The 20,326-nt window shown below is 34.5% G+C and overlaps 1 protein-coding gene across 1 annotated transcript in view; it reads left to right on the forward strand.

Moving 5' to 3' along the window:
• The window catches only part of AK9 (adenylate kinase 9), a 57,806-nt gene that overhangs the window by 27,558 nt on the left and 9,922 nt on the right, over positions 1-20,326 (forward strand). Inside the window, exons 17-25 of the mRNA XM_058802254.1 lie at positions 6,311-6,517; positions 7,467-7,618; positions 8,580-8,792; positions 9,378-9,632; positions 13,008-13,126; positions 14,359-14,578; positions 15,763-15,825; positions 16,621-16,824; positions 17,715-17,936. Coding sequence (XP_058658237.1) covers positions 6,311-6,517; positions 7,467-7,618; positions 8,580-8,792; positions 9,378-9,632; positions 13,008-13,126; positions 14,359-14,578; positions 15,763-15,825; positions 16,621-16,824; positions 17,715-17,936 — 1,655 coding nt within the window. The remainder of the gene's footprint in view (positions 1-6,310; positions 6,518-7,466; positions 7,619-8,579; positions 8,793-9,377; positions 9,633-13,007; positions 13,127-14,358; positions 14,579-15,762; positions 15,826-16,620; positions 16,825-17,714; positions 17,937-20,326) is intronic.

Below are 20,326 nucleotides of genomic sequence, written 5' to 3' on the forward strand. Positions count from 1 at the left end.
TATTTATACTAGGAGACAGCTATATCAATTCATGAGACTATTATATTTCACCTGTTGTAGAGGAGTTCTCAACTTCAGGCAGATCTGTGGGTTCACTCCAATCTTCTTGAAGTAATACTTGGCATATTCTTTTCCTGCCACATTTCTGCCAGAGATTACTTCCTTTCTATAGCAAACTCAACTGGAGCACACATGCTTATGCCTCAGTAGCTCAGGCTGGTGTGTTTGTACAACCACATTTTCACTGATGTCTCTTCTGCTGCTCTTGCTATTTGGGCAGAAGTTCTTGGCAAAAATAAATTGGCAGCTGGGCTCATAATTCCAGATGTCACCTCTCATGCTTGTGCTTTCACAGCTTTTAAGATCATTCTTAGTTATATACTCTTTAATATTGAGTTGCAGCTCTTTAATATTGATCTCCTTTCTCATTACAGATGGTGGAGGGTTGAATCAATACCCTTCTCTTGGGCTTTTGTTCTATTTTCTTGCTTTTTTTATTTTTATCATCATGTTAAATTCAGTAAGATATTTGAAACAACAAGAGCAAAAAATAATTAAACCTGTTCATGTTAGTGCATTTTCTGTTTAGTCTTTGAAGAGAAATACTTCTTGGAATCAATTGTAATTATAACATTTACCAGGCAGATGATGTGTGCTCAGTCCTACAGCCTCTAAATATATTTCTATTGTTTTTCTTGACAACTTGCATCCTGATTTGTGCTTTCCCCTACCTTTACCTGGAGGTTTTTCAGAGAGAGAGATTGGACAAGGACAGTTTATTAAACTGGAGATGAGAGATTGCAAATTACTTATACTGCAAACTTCAAAGCAAGCTCTAGTGATATTACCTTCACATTTTGTTCAGTGTCTGAGCAAAGCTGCATGATCTTCAAAGCCACTTTCTGCTGTCATTTATAAATCAGATGTGATAATTGCATTTTAATACCTGTAATCCCAGCATTTTAGGCAGAGAAATTTCAAAATTTGAAAACCAGAAAGGTTAAGAACAACTTCCTCAATTAAATCCCAAATACCTTCAGTTCTTAAATTTTTTAGTCTCTCATTCAGAAAAATAAAGACTAAGGAATATTGGTGGAGAACAGCTATGCAGTGTTTTGAAGAAAAAAAAAGAACAAAAGCCTATGATTAGAGCTATCCGTCTTTCTGGAAGCTCTTGTCACTTTCTGAACATAAAAAGAGAAAGGACATCCTCTTAATTTACTTCACTTAATGTCTGTCCATCTGTCCTCCTTGACCCTATCCCGTATCAGTCTTGTAAATTAAATAGAACCATAAGCTAATGAAAAGATAAATGAAATCTTGTAACAGCTTTCTCTAAACACTTTGAAGGCAACTCATCTTTAGTGGAGATGGTCAGCTTTAGTTTTTGAAATATACATTTTAGCTTTCATCTGCTAGAATTTTTAGAATATTTTAAACAACAAACCAGAAATAGAAACCATTTTATTTTAATAGAAAGTTGTTAAATAAACATATTTTTATGCATTAGAAAGGATCAACTTTATCTGTAAACCACAGTTGTCTTTCCAATTTAAAAAAATCAGTACATACAATATAAGTTTGTCTATTGAGCACATTTCACTGTAACATGCTGAAGATTATTTGGCAGTGTATATTTATAAGTAAGAAGTGGTAAAAGTCTGTATAAACAAACTACAGTCTGTTTCAAAAAGACAACTGAAATTACATTCATAATGAAATACAGATCAGTTCCAAGAAATTAAAAGTGTCACTGTTATGGTATATTTTGCCTTTTTGTTTATTTTGCTAGTTAAGCCCTAATGAAGAAGACATGCTGGCTTCTCATGTGTCTGTATCAGCTTTGGCAGTGTTTCAATGAGGAGAAAAGAGGAACTTTTTTATATTTTTTGATGTTGCATATGGACCAAGGGAAGAAAAAGTCATAGATACTAAGATATTAAAGGCTCTCTTTCCCCAACAATTCACTTAGAGAATGTGGGGGCAGAAAGCCTTCAAGGATTGTTTGTCTCTATGGTAACGATGCTCAGTACAAGCACGGAACATGCAGAGCAAAAGAATATGAGAAATTGGCGTATAGGCATTCCCTACAAAAGCCCAAGATTTGAGGCTGGGGAAGATTGTTTCCCATCACCATTGTGATAATAAAATTAAATTAAGAACAGTACTGTTAGGTAGAAGGCCACCTCCTTAGAGAGAAAGTTGTTTGCATTTTTATATCATTTATTTTCAAACCACTTCTGTCTTTTCAGATATTTTTCTTGACTATGTTTTTCATTTTTCAAAAAATATCTTCTCTCCGTAAATAACCTTGCCAAGCAGAGTTATTATATTTATATCTAATGGCAAAGGTACAGCTGCCTTACTTGGTCCCTGGTGAGACAAACTAAATGTCAGGGAGACAACATTTTTGTCATAATAAGGTTCAAATACCTGAACCAAAACCAAATGAGGGTTGTCTGATTTTTGGTCTGTCTGTTTTCACTGGGGAGGTAAACCTTTTTTCTTTTGTTACTTCTCCCCTCTTTTCAGGGGAGAGTTTCTCCAGTTCACTTAGACCTGGATAATCTATTTAAGAGTTTGAAAGTATGCAATAATATGTGCTGGTTATGTTTTTTTAAGCAACAAAACCTTCTGCATACAGGTATTCTGTTGGAATTATGTGTCTAAAGTAGCAAAACAAAGCTGGAACACATGCTGGCCCATCCTTTGCTGATATATGGCCTGTCAGGAGAGGTAACATGAATTATAAATGCATCTGAGATAAAGGTCATGGGAACTACTCTATTAAGTGAATTCATTGCCATGTTCAATATTCTGTCTCAGATGATGCCAAATATTCATTTCAATCTCTTGTTCTGCTTGTATACTTCCAAAGTGTTATGACCTGCTGAGAACTGAGGTGTTTTTAAAGGGCTGGACTATAAGATGATTTTTGAAAGCCAGATCCAGCCAGCCCTCATCCCATCTTCCATGTGTTACTGCTGTGGATAGGGCTGTGGTTCACAAGGCAGCACATGTGATTTCTGCAGTGTGACTGTGCCAGGGATAACATGTGCAAGCCACAGTTAGTGTAACCCAGTTATTAATGTATCATTTCCTTCTTTTCCTAAAATCTTTGTTCCTAAGGGAGTCATCATTACATACTGCATTAGAGCTGCCCAAATGTGAGCAGGTTTTACCTAGCTGAATCTGTTTCTCATTTGGAATATATCAGTGCAGAATGCAATATAATTAATGCACCATTTGCACATCTTTTAATGTACATAAAAAGGTATGTTTAAGTTCCTATTTAGAATCATGGTAAGAGGCAAAAATGTCATTGCATGGTATATATAATGACATATATAAAATTAATGTCTAGTTTAGTAAAATGCAAATGTTTGCAAGCCTGTTTAAGGGAAAATATTATTTCTAATTTAAGATCAAACTATTTGAAATCTGCAAGGTGTTTCTCCTTGCTGATATGCCCTTTTGCACTTTGATTAATGTTTTTACACTTTGATTTATGTTTAAACTAATAATCAAATAAGAAGAAGGTTAGCTACTAAGGTGTCAGTCTAATAGTTGTGTTGTTCAAAACTAAAAAAAATTGGGGGGAGATGTATTAAATAATGGTTGTTATAAAATATCATAAAAATACTTGTCAAAATGCTTCTTTGTTAATATTTTTGCAGTTTACCTTGGCTGTGCAATGGTATTGCTGGAGCAGGGGCTGACAGCCCTGAGGGCTGATAGGGCAGGCAGTGGGAGCCCCAGGGGCTGGGCAGGGACAGCCAGGCCCGGGGGTGTCCTCTGGTCCCTGAGCCAGCACATGAATTGCTATAGAGAGCCCAACTTGCTTCAAACCTCAGTTAATCAGGGATATACTTCAGGTCAATGGTGGTATTGAGAGAATAAAAGTTTCAACCTCAAAAGTAGAAGAATATAATTATTAAAAGCACATGAGTAAATGGTGGTATTGAGAGAATAAAAGTTTCAATGTCAAATGTAGAAGATTCTAATTATAAAAAGCATTCCAGTATTTAGAAATTTAATGTATTTCTAGAGCTACACGTTGTGACACAGTTCCTTAATAAGATGTAGACATTGCAGTGCCCAAAACTCCCACACTAACTCTAAAATGCCTGATTTCATGTAGGGACAAAAGAAATAAGCACAAGTAGCAAACTAGCAAGGGACCAAACTTAGTGGGCCATGAAAGAATTTCAAAATAAGGGGTTTGAGATATGGTCCTTGTTCTGAAGGCACTTGCATATCCCAGCTGCTATTGGCACTCTGAGGTGATGCTTTAGTTGGTAGAATATTACACAAAAATTAGGCAGCATCTTTACTCTGACCATTACGTTTCAATCTGTTTCCTGCCAAATCTTGCTGGTACCTAATCACTGAAGCCCAGCTACATTATACACTTTTTGCCTTTTGGCTCTTATTTGGAAAATAAATGTGTCATTTGCAAATTTCTTCAACAGTCAACAAGAGGAAATGAGAGATACTTGGTTCTGGGAGGAAATATATTTTCTTAATGAAAAAATTGTAACAGGGCAATCTAACCCTTCATAAGCCACAAAAATTGATTGGATTTTTCAGACTGGGACAAATTCAAAATGAATGTTACAGTGCTGCAATTTGACAGAGTGAGCATTGGCCTGCTTAATGCTCATAAAGCATTGGGGTTTTAATGTTTTGAGGTTTTGTATTTTTGATAAAGTAGTCAAAGCTTTTTACATACAAGGCATTACAAAAGACTTTCATTTTAGTAATACCTCTGCTTTGTTCATGTAGGAAGTTACATAAGGAAGAACAGTAGTAATGGTCCTTTTAATGTAAAAAATGAGTTGAAATTCCTTGGAATAGGCTGATAATGTTGTTACTTGTGTCAAATCTGTTAATGCCCTTTCAAACTAAAAACAAGACAGGAACAACAAGAGAAGGGGGAAAATTTTGGCAAAATAGAAAATAATTCCATTCACTGATAAAATTTTTTCTTGTGTCTTCATTTCTGGCCAGACAAAAACACAGCATATGCTGTAAGTCCCAGCAAACTTAGAGTAATATCAGTTAATTTAACTCACTGCTCTCAACTGCTTTTCTGTCTGTTAGCTGACATCACTTATTAACAGAACACAAAGAAAAATTACAAGAAAAAAAGACAATCAGAGTTGAAAATTATATGAGTGCAGAGAATGGGAACAGCAGCAACAATACTGCATTGCTGCTGCCAGTGACAAATTCTTTATGGTGTCAGATAGGCACTTGGGTATCATCTTCTAGCTGAGATAGGACTTTGTCTCAGGACTTTCAGGGTCTAACAGTGTATGAATAGATAGTAATTGCAGCCCTATCTAGCTCCTAATTGGAACCTTTTCTAATATGTCAATATCAAGTTTTTAATTCCATATCTGTTGTCATTATCAAGTTTTAAATTTCATATCAGCTGTCAATATCAAGTCCTTAATCCCATCTGTCTTCTTCATCAAGAAGTTGTGGAGGAAGGAACTAACCTCGTCTTTATTTGTTCATGAAGTATGAAAACACATTTGGTGTGGTTTTGTTGTGTTTACAATGTGTAGTAAAAAAAAAAACAAACCTGTGATTTTCTTATTTATATTAATGCATCCTTTCAGTCTTTAACTTCTGTCAACTTTCTGTGAGACAGTGTTAGAAAACATGCTTGGACTAATCTTAAACAACAGACACTACAAATTTCTGCATGTTCCTTAAGAGATTAAAGTATTCTCTCTATCTCTCTTAATTACTAAACAAGTGATTGTATGCAAACATGGGTGCATTAAAGCCAGAATTTCCTGTGAGTTTCCCAGTTCCATTATTAACAGAGGGAAGTCATGATAATATTTTTTTACTTTATTTTCATTTATTTGTTCATTCAAATTTTTCCCATGCTGGCATGAGGCATGACTATATGGGAGAGTCTGTCAAAAGCTGTTCATCATTGAATCATAATTTTTAGATTAATGTATTCTGCATTGTATTTCTTTGCAGAAAGAGCCATATTTATTTTGAGTGCTGATTTAAATAACCATGTGCAAATATAGTTCAGCAATTTGACCTCATTTATTTTCCTGGAGAAGCCTCAGTGTATAGAGTATCAACATGATTAAACTATGACTTTACAAAGTGTCTTTGTAAACTACTAATATAATAATTCATAATTATGGGAAGGAAGAAGCATTAAAAAGTATATCACCATATTTGAGCAATACAAAAACAGTCCTAAAGAAGAATGATGGTTTTTAAATGTAAAAAATTTTAGAGGAGCATTGCCTATTTTATGTGATTGGATTTTCAGAAATCATGCAACCTGAGTTTGCAGAGGATGGTTTTCCAGATACGGAAGAAATGAAAACAGTTAAAATGAAGATTGACCTTTTCATGAATGATTGGGAAAATATGGAATCAGAAATCAGGACGTCATCTCAAGTTCAGGTGGTTGTTTTAGAGATTGCTGAGCAAACACCAGAAAGTCTGCTTAATCAAACTGTGCAGCTTATGGAAAGTAAGTAATACTGTTTATGTGATTATTATCACTTCAACTGTTAAGAGGGATTTTTGGATATCTCAAGCAAATTAGGGAGTAGGTTGTACTCAGTTTGATATTGCTAATATGAAGAGTGCCATAGTGTGTTCTCTGAATCAGTTGAAAAGCATAATAGCAGCCTTTCAGACATCTGAGTGGGGGAAATGTATATATTTGAAATATAACTATAATATGGCTATGCAAATAGGTGCATAATAGCTGCTAAACATTCTGAAAGCACATTTCCACAATTACCTATGTATTCTATCTGTGTATGCCAGGATACTGGTTTGAGAAATGGCCAGATAGTGAAGGTTCACTAATGTGTAATATACATTGGGTTAGTGAGACTATCAGGGTGTGTAATAATCTAACCTAACCATCTGCATAGACTATATTTCAAAACTGAATTTTACATTAATTATTTTAAAATCAATATTTCTTTGGCAAATTACATTTCTTCATTTGTGTGGTCTTGCAGAATATTGAGCACTGGATAAATAATACTACATTTTTCCTATTATCACTACAAATCAAGTGTTTTATTAACCAAAACATCTATGGCTCTATAATAAACTGAAATTTGAGTGATGATTCTTCCCAACAAGTAACAGGGAAAAAAAACTGTTGCAAAGAGTAATGGTACTATCTGCATGTGTTTGTATAATTCTTTTGCAATACAAGTTACCATTGAAAATACCATTTACTGTAACCAAAAACAACCTTTAGAATTTCCATTTTTGGAGGAGGCAATATACTAATTTCCACATCTGGGGAGAACATTTTATTCTGTGAGTAGAAGAAATGCAAGATACAGTTGGCAATATTTTCTTCCATGTATGCACTTACTTTCAAGGACAAAGAGAATATATTCTGGTATAGCCAAAGGATAACAATTGAAACAGAATAAAAACCCTAATCTTTTCAGAACCTTTTAAATATTATGGCTGGGAATTATCTGATGAAGACTTAGGGGAGGAGGAACAAGATCTGGCTGCTGAAGAGGAAAATGAGGAAGTGGAAGAGGAAGGTGGAGAAGAGGAAGAGGAAGAAGGAGAACAAGGGGAAGAAGAGGAAGAAGTAAGCATGCCAGTTTTTATCTATTTATGCTTTTATTATAACTCCTTTATTTTGGGTTTGAAAATAAGCTCAGAGAAAACAGATTTTGCTTGATCCTGATTTTTTTTTTTTATCCAGTTGAAGCCTTCTTACAGAATAAATACTTATTCTTCAAGTGGATAAAAAGTATGTGCTTCAAGAACACTTTCCCTACATTTCTGTGTTGTGGCCAATAGTAGTTTTATTACAGCAAGAAAATCAAATACCACCATGCTAATAGAGAGAATGACTGTACCTAGTCTTGCCAGAGGGCAAGGAGGGGTTTTTATTAAAGAAACAAATATGAACTTTGATTTCTGTCAGCTAACAATGATTCCATTAGCCATCATGTAAACATCAGAAGATGCAGCATCCCGTTCCATTTCAGCTATTGATAATTTTCACACATCCACTTTAATGAAATTAGAGGTCTAGCTTTGCCTTTCTATTTTCATCCTATATTGGAAGATTCCCATCCCCAAATTTAACAGTACAGGATATCCGCAGACTGAGAGAGCAGTATTGATATATTTTTTAGAAATTAACTTTACTGGATAAATAATATGACATAAATCATAACACCAGCTCTCACTATATTTTCTGAAGAAGTCTACATTTAAACAAATCAGTTTCAAGAACACAGTAGGAAAAGATTTTATCATAGATACTTCTACCTTAATTTTGGTCCTCAATGGCTAACTGTGATATTCATTATATTTTTAATTTAATTCTTTTCTCGATAATTCTCTTATACAATTTGTTTTCTGACTCAGAATCAAAAAAGTGTGCATTTTCATAGACTTATTTTCAGCATGCAAACTGTTTTGAGAATACCATCCTAATTCAATCGTCACTTAATATATTTGGCATTATTTAATCTGATCTATTTAATCTAAATAAACTCCTGAATTCTAAGAGTTCTTTAAAAATTTTATCTTTTCAGGATGAAGAAAAAATTAGGCAAAAGAGAAGGCATATGGGAGACACAAACCACTTTTGTCCAGTCAGTCTGAAAGAGAACTTTGTCCTCTACCCTGGACTCCAGGAATATGCAGCTAAATACAAAGAAAAGATTTATTACTTTTCAACTTCCGAGTACAGGGATGAATTTTTGAAGAACCCTGAGGAGTATGTGGCTCACAACGAACCACTACAAGTGAGAATCTTAAAAATTATTTAAAGCAGATAATAGCAGATTAAAATAACTACTTTACATTCCCTTTTAGATTTGTTTATTATGGCTGATTTTTTTTCTGAGCAACAATATATTAGGCAAGTCCTTGAAGCAAATAAGACCCATGACTTCCCTAGTGATTTTTAATGTAAATTTGAATTAACACATTGAATTAATGATGCAAATACAGCAGAAAAGAGAGGAAGGTTAAAAAGGCTTAAAGGCTTGCAATAATCTTAAAATGGGTTTAAAAAATGACACATATTGGCGATTTTGTGGGTTTTTTGTAACTTGAAAAAGGGTAAAAGAAAGAAGATTTACCAGACTTGTCTAATGAAGTTTCATTTCTACCTGCTGATAGTAGGGTAGTAGATTTGTTTGGTGTTTCCAGAGAGCAGGCAGTTTAGTTAGAACAGCAACAGAAAATCTGGGAACATTAAAATACAAAAGTATGTAACTGTTTTTGATGGATTCTTTAATTATGATATTTTTGAAGTGAAAAACAGTAGGGGGTGGGTGCAGTGTAAACTCCAAAATGTTACTGAATATTCTGGTTTTTTTCTATAGGCTCCTCCATTACGGGTGTGTTTACTTGGGGTTCATGGAGCTGGTAAAACTACTTGTGCACGAGAGATAACAGATAAATTAGGCATTTTCCATATTCAGTTTGAAGAATATCTACAGGAATTGATTTTACCCAAAACTAAAAGGAAAGTTGGGCCCTCTTTTGATGAAGATCATGAAGAGGACAATAAAATACTAGAAGAACTGGAAGACTTCTCTCAGACTATAACTGAAACAGAAACAGAAAAAACCGAACAGGTATTAATAATATTTTATACATCCATACACAAAATAACCATTTTCTGGCCAGAATAGGAATTTCCTATAAAATTTAAAAAATATGTTAATTAAATACTCAAAAATTAAATACTCAATGAAATTTGGAAATAATATTTCATGAAAACATTTTATAAATATCACAAGCATTCCTCAAAACATTTTCAAGAGTTATATACAGGTTTTTTCTCAATATTAGAGATAGATGCTAAATCCCTAATGGAAGACCAACTGAGGGGAATAAAAAGGTCAAGATCAGAATGATAATGGGAAGGCATGATTTCCTTTAAGTGTTTATAATATGCAGATTCAGTCAAGTGCATGTGTTCCAACTGCACAGGACTTGAAAAATGTTCCCCAGTTGTGTTCTTTGCATTCTCTTGGAGCAAAAGAATATAATGACTCTACCACTCTTTGGTCTGATCATCCCTCATAAAAAAAATCAGAAATATTCATCATTAGTAACAGGGTAAGCTAGTATTTTTTTAATGCAGTAGGTTTCTTAACTTGGATTTTAGTGTTTCATTGCCTATGGGCAACAGTTTCAAACCAGAAAAATAAAGCAGCTCTTGGGTAGCATAAAATATGCCTTGTAGCTTAGCTGAAAAACTGTTTCAAATAGCTATATGTTCATGATATTGGTAGAATAATTAATGAATTATACTTTTCAGAAAATTAGTACTTTTTCTTAATCAGATTGACTGCTGGCTTAAAATCCTTCTCAATGCAAATTCTAAACTCTGTCTCTTACAGGATGCAATTTCTCTGAAGGAGAAATTTTTACATAACTGTTTATTGGGGAGAGTATTTTCTTTTATTAGGCAATGATCTGTTGGGAGAAAAAATACACGAAGTTTTAATGCAAATGAATTCTTTAGATAGCAGTGGATATAATAAAAGCCATTTATTATGTGGAGAAGTCTCACCACAGGTACACAGCACATGAATCTTTCAAAAAGTGTAATCTAGCTCACACCCAACAGAAATAAGGATTTATCCAACACTCAAAGATTTAGGAAGAAACGTGTTTCTGCATCGCATTTTAAGAGCCTTTTTTAGTGTGTGCTCCTGATATCTGCCAAGTTCCCTCAAGTTACTAGGCATGAAAGATCTTCAAACACTTCCTACTACAGGATTTAAGGAAGGAGGCAGGAGAGGCAGCTACAGAGGAGGAGGCACACAGAAACCCTCAGGCATGGTATTAGGAAGATGAGCACCCAGTGGAAGTGGAAAATAATCAGGGCTCTGAATTTAATTTTATTTGTGCTCTTTTACAGCAGTAAAAAATCCAGAAAATATGAGTCTGACGCCAAAATGTGGTCTTTGCAAGTACAGTTTAATCTGTGGCCTAGAGGGTTCTGTGTCTAACAGGAAAGACTGGGTAAAAAATGGCTCAAAACCAGAATAGGATCAAATTTGGGATCATTTATGTAAACTGGACATATACAGGTCAGTGGGTCAATGCAGGTGCTGAAAGAGCGGCCAAAGGTACATTAAAGGCCACTCTACTATCTTGAGAAGTGGAACAGGTCCCTGATAACTTGGAAGGTAGTGTTCTGATGAAATAATACAAGAGCAGGTAATATTGGAAGCAAATGCTTCAGCACAGATAGAGTACAGATCAAAATCATGGATGTCAGAACAAAAATCCAGGTTTTCATTAAAATCAAAGAGGGGGTTCTTTCAGAAAGTCAGTTTCTTTTACAACTTGGTCATCACAGCCAAAAATATGGCAAGTGTTCCTGGCACTGATGGTTATAGCTGGCTCTCACTCCATTTTATTTTTTTTTGCATAAATACATGTCTTACACAAAGGCATTTTTGTTATTATTTTTTTCCTTGTCATCTTTATATCTGCTGGGAAGCAATCTTCAACTTAGTATTTTTTTTCCTCATACTTCTTTTAAAGTGCTTAATCTGAATATGAATGCCACTGGACTATCTGACTAGCTTATTTTTCACTGACCCTCCAATTCTGCAGAATTTCATTAAATTCCATTGTATCATTCTCTTGGCACAAGACAGTACAAGTTTATCTGTCAAAGCTTAAGGTCAGCTATAATGTTCAAAGCAAAACCACTAAAGGCAAACAAAAATATACCATGCAGTCTGGGAAGTTCAGCAAAAAGATATCATCCTTGTTTTAGTGCCACATCATTGACAGGTCTGGAGGGAAACCTTGTGCTTCAAATCTGTGGGGTGTTCTCTTTTTTCTACCTGCAATATACATCTCGTGCTTCTTCTCTTTTATCTCATACAAACGCCATTCCTACCTCTCTCTAGCAGTGGTAATGTCAGTGATACATTTTTATATGTTTAACTGTTTCCTCCCACTTCACACATTTCCTTCAAGATGCCTCTGTGTTGCAAATCTGGCTACCACTTTGTCTACTTAGGCATCTTCTGTCATACAAACATCTTTAAATATATGTACTCTGTCAGGCACTAGAGAAGATCTTATTCATCTACACACTACACACTACATTAGAGCTGTGACTTCCAGCATATTCTCAAGTTCTTTTGGCTACATTATCAGAACAGATGTCAGGCATAGGAATTCTTATTCAGCTATGGCCTTTTGATATCAGACACATTTTGATTCTTGATATATTAATTGTATAAACTAATTATGAAAACTAACTATACCATCTTTTCAGTATTTTTTACCACAGTCTGTGTCAGGAAGCTATTCTATGAGAAATGCATCCTCAACCATATTAATCTCACAGAGTTATATATTCTGGGAAAAAAAACCTAATAATTTTCCACAATAATTTAGTAGTTTGATTTGGCATTTGAATACTCTGCATTTGACTAGTCATTAATACTACTACTGTTGTATAGAACAATTCTGTCTGTCTTCTGCCTATACTCAATAACCTTATATATCCTTCTTCAACATATTTTTTTTTAATCCATCCAAATATAATAGTTTCTTTCAAAAAGTGAAAAAACATTCTGATGTAGTGCAGGTAGTCTTCCAGCATGGGAACATGCATAGCCAAGTGGAAAACTGCTTGTAGGCAATTAGGAGAAACTACGCTTATTTCAGTTTCTATTCCTCTGAAATGAGCATGTGTATAATTAAATACTTAACAGTTGTGCTTGATTTTAGGTTTCATTAAAATTCATACAGCAGCAATTGCCCTAATTTTAGGGGATTACCTAAAATGTATAATGTAGTATGATTCAATGAGTTTGTTTCTGCTAGTTTAAGTCAAATGAAGACAGTACCCTACTTAGCAAAAAACAATGTGTCCAGTAGGTACTTTTTTCTGGTTTTGGTTGGTTGGTTGATTTTGGTTTTTGGTTTTTTATTCATTTCATCCATTTTTGGTGGATTTTCTTTACATAAAGGAAGTGGAATTAACTGATGAGGAACGGGCAATCAAAGCAAATCTAAAGGGTAATACAGAGCTGCCTCCAGAAGTCCTTGACAAGATTGTTCCTGACTGGTGGAAGAAAGAGCCATTCCGGTAACAGTAATTAAATTCTCTCTTTCTTTAATTAATTTTAGGAAGTATATCATCCATTGTGTCCACAATTGTAAATAGCTATCACAGAGATTATTGCAATGCTTTTGTACTTTTTATGAGTAATGGCCTACCTGTCAGTCTTGGTTTTGTTATATTATTTTAATTGATATTTTGACAGCAATATCATGTTTCATATGCTGCACACAGGATTGGATGAAAGTATTGGGCACACCTGAATTGGATTAAATCTCCTAAATAGCTGGGTAGTTTTCATGGTCTTACAGGATAGATACGAAAACAAACCGTTTAAATTTTTATATAATTTTTGTCCTGACTACATAGAGGGGACAATGGTTCTCTACACAGTGTAAAAACCGGGAGATCAGTTCTAGGAAAAAGGGAATGCACCAAGACAAAAAAATACCCAGCATTATGCATAATGTTATATTACTATATTGTATTAAATTATAGTGTATTATATCACATCACAATACATTACACCACTAAACTATACTGTGTTGTATTCTTCTTCCCCACAGCATCCAGGGCTATCTTTTCTTTCCTCCACTTCCACTTCTTCTAGCTTCTTTGGTTTTCTGCAATTTTACAATATATCCTGTTAAAGCCTAAAGTAATAGATATTAATATTAGCTTCTTATCAATACAACATTCATCCTTACCTAACTACTCGTCTAATTCAAAATTGTAAGAGCTCCAATAAGCCATAGAGCTTTCCAGGTATAACTGACTTGTTTTTAACATATACAGGAAGAGAAATATAAATCATGCTCAATGGCCAATTTCTCACCTTATACTACAGAAGAAACATAAATTTTCAGGTACAAGCTTTCCTTGAGAGTTGTTACCAGAAAAGTGTTTGGGGCACCTTCTCTTTTTTGAGACCAGTGCCTAAGATGTATTGTTTTTAGAGTTACACAAGCAAGTCTGAGGACAGAATTCGTTTTGGGTTTTTAAGCTCTTTAAAAATATTTAAGCATTGCACATTAAAACCTCAGAAGAAATTAATTTGGAAGTACACTAATTAAAATACACAACAAAATATCAGTTTTACATTGTGAAAATAAACTAGCTGAAAGTATTTTTAAAATTTTGCTCCTAATATATGCATTTAATATGGGAGGGTTTGTGGGTTTTTCCAAAATAATTACATGTTCATTGTGTTGCACTTTGAACTACAGTGTGTAATAATAAATATCTTATTTTCCAATTAGGTCCACAGGCTTTATACTGGATGGCTTCCCCCGTACTTTAGATGAAGCCAGCTATATGTCCGAACGAGGACTCTGTCCTGATATTGCAATTTATATTCAAGTAGAAGAAGGTGACATTCTTAAGCGTCTTTTTCCCCCACGTCTAAAAAAATGGAAAGAAAAACAGCTTAGAAAAAAGGAATATAACAAGAAGCTGAAGGAACTAAAAGCAAAAATAAGGGTAAGTTTTCAGCCCTATGTTATTTTGTTGTTGTTGTTGTTTCTACAGGAGAGGTCTGAACACAGATTATGAATCTCCCAAAGCTGTGAAGAGCACACAGGTATTGGAGCCAGGAGAAAAAGTGCTACACATTCACAGCATTCCTAGGCTTACTGTAGGAACCAAAAATAATTTAGGGCTCCTTTCCTCTTCTATGCAATTAATGCATGCAGAGTTTGGGCATCTCGAAGCCCAAAAACGTTGCCATTGTGCCAGAAAAATGGCAGTCCTGGAATGTCCAGGAAAAAAGGCAAGTCGATGGAGGGAGTGAATTTGGCAATAAAAAAATCAGACAGTTCATGCACTGTGGTATTGCTGCATCCCATCTCCCTGATGCTGAGATCCCTCAGCATCTCCCACAGGCTGACTTCACTACCATGAGGGGAGTGTGTATGTGTTCCCAACTCTGATGCTCTGCACAGGAATGCAGTAACCCTAAGCCACATTCTCAGTGTTGTTGCAGCTGCTCTGTGTCCCATTCTAATGAAGCTGTGCCTACTGTTGAACAGGTTACAGATTGGTTGAGGTAACCTGAAGCCTCTATGCAGACGTTTACAACTGGCACATGTAATATTTTCAAGGCTCCTCCCTTTGTGTAAAAGTGAGAAATACTTCACATATAATATCAGAGAAAGTCAGAGCATAATTACTGCAGAGCAGCTGACACACAGTAAGTTAGGACAACAGAATTTGGGACAAGACTTATACAATACCATTAATATCTCTAGACAGTCAAAGGGGAACACCATGCATTTACCACCATACTCAGTCACCCATTTGCCAAATGGGTGAAAACCACCTATAGAAACCACCAATAAATGTAGAAACTCTGTAGTTTACCAATAAACCTATTACTATATTTTCAGTGGGATAAGAATCACAGTCTTTTTTATTTCTCTAATATCAATCTCAGAAATTGCCATGTTAGTTTTTCAAAAATATGCTTATATGTTTGCTTAGTAGAGAGTTATATCTGGTCTGCAACATTTCAAACTCTAGGTAGTACTTTTTAACATTAGAACCAACTGGAACAGCATTTCAGGTGGAAAGAAAAGTGTTAATTATAGGTTACATTACCAATTTTCAGAGGGGAGTTTTTATTAGGAAGTATCATCAGTCTTTTTACATCTTTTTTTCACTAACAGAATGAGAAGATTGCCAGAAGAAGGGAAGAACTTTTAGCAGAGCAACAGAAAAAGAAGCAGGAAGTAAGTAAACCTAATAAGACAGTTTTTAAATAGAAGCATGTGCATTCATACCGTAGAATTTTCTAGAGCTTTTAGTCACAGAGTTCAGGACAATATAGAAAAGTAAAATTACGATAGACTGCCAGAAACTTCAACTTTCAAAAATAATTTTATATTATGTTTGAATTGCTTTAGAAACTAAGGATTAATGACGACTAAACACTATTTAAAAAGATTTCTCCATATATGCTTCAATTCAGGAAAATACTTATGAATGTGTTTAGAGTATCTCATTTATAAGCGTAAGAGTAGCACCACTAATTGAAATTAGGCATGTGCCTTTAAGTACACTCTCAAATCCATGGTTAATCCAGAATAGGACTGTACCAGGATTTCTGCCCAAAGTCAATTACATAATATATTTATAAATGCATTAATGTACTACTTGGATGCTCATGATATTCTGTCAGCTACACTTTCATCAAATATGCTTGTTTGTAACAAAGTCCTGTCAAACTACAATACCATGTATGAAAAAACACTCATCAAAATTGCAGTGTAGCTCTTCAGGTTTTTTAAGTACTCTTGGAACTGGTATGATGCTTCACGGTATGCACTATGCAATACTGCTGTATTTTCTTCTGAAATAAGATTCTAGAATTTACTAGATTTTTTGCATATGGTAAAGGATATTCCAAAATGAGGTTTAGTTTAATCAATGGTTTTTTTTAATTTAAAAAGAGACAAGAATATCATATGTTCCTTCAAAATATCTGTATCATAGACATGAAACAACAAAATATTTTATCTTTATAGGCTTTAGCAGATAAGGATAATGACGAAGCTACTACAGAGGAGGAGGATGAAGATATTGAAGCTATACTTGCAGAAGAGTTTTTAGAAGAAGAAGAAGACGAAGAACCAGAAGAAGAAGAAAATGAAGAAGAGGCTGTTGAGCGCATGCAAAATGAGGTTTTAGAGAGGTTTGAATCAGATTTAGACGGATTACAAAGTGTGCAGGTACTGATACCACTGCTTATTTTGTTAAAATATATGATCACATGAAGAAGAATTTCCATATTTATTTTTCACATTTAAAAATTATAGTGCCTAAATAACTGTGCTGCTGTACTCATGATCTAAGTATGTGAACAAGATGAAGACTGTACTGAGAAGGTATAAACTTGAAAGAGTATATAATTTATACTACTGATATAGTAGAGGAAAAAAAAAGGAAGCTTTTGGGTAGACCTATTCAGTCTTGGTGTCATTGCATTTTTGATAGATCAGTTGACACAGGCAACCAACCTAGAGAGTTGTGAATGTATGAGCAGTATTTCAAAATAAGTTTTGAGGCAAAACTCTTATTAGACACTTATGTTTTTTAATGCAGATCCTAGTTGTTGGTGATGAAACCAATTGTAAAGAAAAAATCCAAATCTAATCTCAGTTAAGATACCAGGTGTTTGGCACCATTCTCACACCTAGTGACATAATTTTCTTGAAATCAGTGCAATTGCCTATGGCAAGGTAACCTGATCTAACACCAGATATCTGCAACACTAATGCCACATCTAAGGCAGTAGGTAGATCAGTAACATTTGTTTATTATCTACAAAGTACTTTACTTCAGAAAGAAACTAATCACGATTTAAAAGAAGCTCTATTCACTGACCAGAGAGAAGGTTTTCAAAACCAGATAATAATACAATATTGTAGCAGTGTGACACCTAATATAGAAATGGGCAGGAAGACCAATTCCCACCAAACTGCTGATTTATGTTGACTGAGAACATGCTTAGGAAATCCTTGATAGTTCACAGAAAATCTTGCCATCAGTCTTTATTAATATTAGAATCATAAATGATTGCATTTATGATTCTAATATTTCATTTTGTTTTCTTAACCAGGAAGAGCTGGTTGAAAAGTTACAAATGCTGCCAGTTGAGGTCAATGGAAGACGGAAGCCTCGTGTTGTGTGCTACCAAATATACAAAAAGCTGAAACCCCTGGTGGAAAACCGCAGGAGCATTTTTGAGAAATGTTACCCAATAAGTTTTCCACTTGCTCAGAAGATGCTAGTTTACTCATATAAATTCCGAAGTTCTTTTGGTCAGTGGGATCCAGTCAAGGTAATGTTCTTAAATGCCTGAAGAATGTTTTCAAGAGTTGTCACTCTTTAAAAATACATTTCACATAAACAAGATGTTATCAGACAGTAGCAACTAATACCAGAAATATTTAATGAAAATTACATTACTGAATCAAAATTACATGACTGATTATACAGAAAATACAGCAAACAGTAATAACAAAATGTGTTGGTCTTTTCAGTGTTGCAGCTAATTTAAGGCTGAAAAGCATTTAGTAAAATTTGTTACACTGTCATTGGTGACATGATTAAAGGTGGCATTGAATTGGAAAGAAATGCCTAACTTAACGATACACAAAACACAAGCCAACATAGAAGGTCTTAAAACCTTACAATAGTAGTGAGAACAAACAGAAAGGATTTAGAATTTGTAAGAAGCCACACACACAACTGACCATTATCATTAGCAATATCATTGCTAATTAGCAGAATCATTAGCAATAATTCTTTCTTGTCAAAATTTAAAATTTTTGAAGAGCAACAAATCTATTTCCATGGTATTTTACTAGAGATCTGGAAAATTGAGGTCAGAAAGTACTTATCACTATCCCCAAGGTAGGAAATGGAATGTTCTCAGGTAATTCTTTTGGTTTAATGGTAGAAATAAAACCTGATTGGATTGTGAGTAAATAAAAATTTAAAAGGAAGATTAGTTGAAAAAAAGTCCAGTGAACAACATACAGAAAGCACAAAGCCCCTGAAGGAAACATACTTTGGCCTTCATTTTACTATGCCAATTAATCAAACCATTTTATTCTTTGTATAGTGTCATATTGAGTTTTCACCTGTTCCAGATCACATTTGTCTCTCTTTAACCTTAGAATCTTCATTCTTTTTCATGGCTGCATCTAATAATCTAGGTACATACTAATAGAAGTAGATATGTCTACATTTACATCATCTCCCACTACTGAACCACAGTTTATGTGTTTAATTTTAATTAATCTCTACAGCCTATTCCTTGCACTTCGTTCTGCCAGGTTTCACCAGATTTTTGTATTCCATTCCTTCACTCCATTCCTTTGTTCTATACAGTGTTTTTTACCAACCAAAAAGTACAATTCAGTTACAAGAAAGAGGTCATAGGAAGTTATTGGGTAAAATATGAGTGGTGTGCTGACAGTGAAATTGTACAAACTGATAAAAATGAAAGGGAAATAGGATCACTTTGAGGGCATTTTAGGATAATAATAGAAATTTTAAAATTGATTACAGACTGGAAGTTTTTGAATAGAAAGGCAGATTGAGTATATTCCAGTTACTTTGAGATTAAATTTGGGGGGGAGGGGAAGTAGTTATGCAACTGATTAGATAAGCAGAGAATAAACATTATGAGCTGAGTGAGGAATGGAAGCAGATATGCAGTAGAACAGACTCATGAAAACCCATAAATTGAGAGCAAGCACCCTGAAATGACGATCCAGGAATAGGAACCTAAGGGTATGAGAAGAGTCTGGCAGGACAATGCTACACAGTAGAACAGCCCCAGCTCTAGCAGTAATAACCAGACCAACCTTACTGACTCCTTCAAAGAATAGTAATGGATTTGTGATGTATGATTTTCCTTGACAAGAAGCAGAGTTGGCTCTTCCCCATTATTTGATGTGTGTGCATGTAACTTCTGTGGTTTTTTTCCTTAGTGTATTTCAGTTTGCTCAATACAGAGTCAGATTTACTGGACGATTTTTGTCAGGTTGTATGCTGGAGGAAAACACTTTTTTTTAAAATACTAATTTTTCCCATCTTCCTTCTTTTGTTGAAGAAAGGTCAATGTTACACATTACTCAGAATTACATTTCTGCGTCCCCTTAGAAGAGTAAGGTGAATGCTGTCTGGGCAATTTTTCTACATACTGCTTTTCTAAATTTTGTTTTAAAGCATCTTTTATTGACACTTTAAGACAGTTCTTCTAAGAAGGGCTGCAACAGGGACATGAGTAAGTTTTTCCATAGAGAAGAATAGTGCAAGGAATTAATTTGATATTACTTCAATGACTGTTTCTGCCAATTGCATCTCTTACATGTCAATGATCCATCAGCACTGCAGACTTTTTAGTGGCTGTCTGATGTGTTTGAAAAGATTTCATCAGCAGTGCATGTATTTTTCCCATAACTTTTTCAACTTATCTTGTGGTTTCTCACTTGACCATAATGTAACTATTGATATCTTTTTACATTTTCTTCATTTGTATATGACTTGTGGTGAATACAATATTCTCAGTATATTTTCTATTGGCAGGCAGGTGAGTTTAATTCACTGAGGAATAAAATTATTCTCTTTGTTCTTTGAAAATTAAAAAAACTATTATGTTAATCTTTGACTACACTAACTTGACAGACATAAAGTGTTACGGTACCACCTACTGGAAAT

The sequence above is a fragment of the Ammospiza caudacuta genome, chromosome 3 (genome assembly GCF_027887145.1).
Source record: "Ammospiza caudacuta isolate bAmmCau1 chromosome 3, bAmmCau1.pri, whole genome shotgun sequence".
Taxonomy (NCBI): Eukaryota; Metazoa; Chordata; class Aves; order Passeriformes; family Passerellidae; genus Ammospiza; species Ammospiza caudacuta.